We start from the raw sequence: 2,401 nt of genomic DNA, 5'->3' as shown, positions 1-2,401 counted from the left end.
TTCTCCCTCCCCACGTTGTCCCCATGAGTGCCGAGTACAGGTGTGTGAGGCTTATCCACGCCGGAATCTTGAAAGCAAGAATGATATTACTGTATTCAAATTTCTAATTTCCTGCCATTTGACGGTTTCTTCCCGTGGCTGGCTTGGTTTTCAGACACTGAGCCGCAGCCGGTAGGGGAGGCATAAGTTATTTCTGTCCTTCCCTTTTTGATTTTTTCAGCACTTCGATTTCTAACTTCCAGGTATTCCAGTCCAAAGAGGTACCTGAAAAGACATCATCACCTGAAGAATCCATCAGGATGACCAAAGGCATCACCATGGCAACAGCCAAAGCCGTGGCAGCTGGGAACTCGTGTCGACAGGAGGACGTGATTGCCACCGCCAACCTGAGCCGGAAGGCCGTGTCAGATATGTTGACAGCTTGCAAGGTAAAGGCCTTGGCGTTGTTTGGGGTGGGTAGGGTAGTGTTTGGTCACGGTTGAGCTGTTGGGTTCAGTTTGGAGAGGGGGAGGGGCTGGCCACGTGTAGAAGGGAGCCGCTCGGTACCTTAACCTGTGTGTGTAATAGGCTACACGGGAAGACAGGTGTGCCCGTCAGCCCTCTGGAGGTGACTCTGCGGGCAGTTTTGTGTCTGAGAGGGCATGGAGTAGGCCTGCTGACTGACCCTCCCACTTTACCTCTCAGTTCTTCCTAAATAGGCGGGCACCTTCTTACAGGGGCTGTAGTGGAGGCCGCTCTGGCAGTAGTAAAGCGGGCGTGTGGCATTTTGTTCCAGGGCCTTCAAAGGAAAACCACACCCCTTGTCATCCTGCACCCTTTCCTGCTTCCATAGGTCAGCAGCCATTCTGCCCCCAGAGGGGTGTTGCCATAATTGGGTGAGGCAGTGAGTGAGAGGAGCCAGACGTAGAACGTCAGGGATCTGCCTTTTTGCTCTCTGTGCCAGACGTCTTGGAGCAGCTCCTCTGATCCTTGGGGAGACAGCAGGGGCCACTGCGCTAAGCCAGTGCCCATGGAGGGAGCTGGGGAGACCTGAGCTTTATGACCTTCACTTTATTTTTGATCTGTTAAGCCAGAGAGCCGTAAGAGCCCACCATTGAGCACCTCCACCCCAGCCCTCCACCCTTTAGGGACAGCTGTGGCCCAGGGGCCCTGACTTCTGCTCCGTGATGGACCGATGACCCCCATGCCGTGGTGGGCAGATGGGGCTGAACCACAGAAAGGGAAGAGCAGCTGTTGCAGCTCAGTGTCCTCAGCAACAGGGCCCTTCTTTGCGGTGCAGTGAGTTGTGGGGAGAGCTGGTGCAGGGTCGGACGATGGCCTCTCAGGTTCCTTGGCAAAGGGTAGGGTGGGCTGGGGTCCCTGGGCAGAGGCAGGGGGAGGCAGCCAGGCTGAAGGGCTGGGTGTGGGGAAAAGCACCGCATTTCCTGGTCTCCTGGGTGTGGGGGAGGGTAGAGCGTGGGGAACAGGGGTAGGCGGCGGGGAGGGCGGGGAGCAGAGGGCGGCAAGAAGGTTGGGCCACTGTCCTGAGGACTGAGTGCGCTGGGCTGGGGAGTTTAGACTCTCCTGAGGCCACAAGTACAGTTTTGATGCGCTCAGTGGAATCTGCCCTGGCAGAAGCGATAATTCCCCAAAGGGGTTACGGCCTCCGTCAGAACAGTATTTACCAGGGACTTCCCTGGCGGTCCAGTGGCGAAGACTTAGCCTTCCAGTGCTGGGGGTACGGGTTCAATCTCTGGTCAGGGAGCTAAGATCCCACATGCCACTGGGGCCAAAAAACCAAAACATGAAAAACAGAAGCAATGTTGTAACAAATTCAATAAAGACTTAAAAAATGGCCCACATCAAAAACAAACAAAAAAACTCTTAAAAAAACAAAAAAGAACAGTATTTACTAGCCAGATATGGCCTGAAGGCCACCATGGTGTATACGCAGGGCACCTCATAGTTTTGGAAGGGCTGGCATGTATGTTCTGTCGTTCAACCTTAGATGGGAAGGGTAAAGGAATTCTCCTAATGTGAGCTTGCCAGAAAGGGCATACAATAAGAACATATAGAAAGCCAGGGATGCCTACTGGTGGGTCAAGAAGGAACCCTCTGTGCCAAGCAGAGGGCCACGTGGCCATATTTGAACACCACCTTTGGGGCTGAGCAGGGCAGAAACGGAGGTGCAGTAGGTCCCATACTGACTCATCAGAGACAGGATTACACTAATTGCTCCGGTGGGGATGCAGACTTCCCTATACCATAAGTTTATTCTCGTGTCTGTTTCTTTCTGGTCTTCCTTTCATGTCCATACGTCCATGTCAGATACAATTTTATATCTCTGATTACAATTAATGTTACGTGACTGTTTCTGCGTTACTAGCAGTCATTATAACTGACTCTTTATTGACCACAAAAT

General features: G+C 52.9%; 1 protein-coding gene across 1 annotated transcript in view; it reads left to right on the top strand.

Moving 5' to 3' along the window:
- TLN2 (talin 2) overlaps nucleotides 1-2,401 on the top strand; it is a 454,271-nt gene that overhangs the window by 413,767 nt on the left and 38,103 nt on the right. The window contains exon 51 of the mRNA XM_007458874.1: nucleotides 243-428. Coding sequence (XP_007458936.1) covers nucleotides 243-428 — 186 coding nt within the window. The remainder of the gene's footprint in view (nucleotides 1-242; nucleotides 429-2,401) is intronic.

The sequence above is a fragment of the Lipotes vexillifer genome, unplaced genomic scaffold (assembly GCF_000442215.2).
Source record: "Lipotes vexillifer unplaced genomic scaffold, Lipotes_vexillifer_v1.1 scaffold102, whole genome shotgun sequence".
NCBI lineage: Eukaryota > Metazoa > Chordata > Mammalia > Artiodactyla > Lipotidae > Lipotes > Lipotes vexillifer.
Note: the sequence above shows the minus strand (reverse complement) of the source record. Positions and strands in the feature narration are given on the sequence as shown.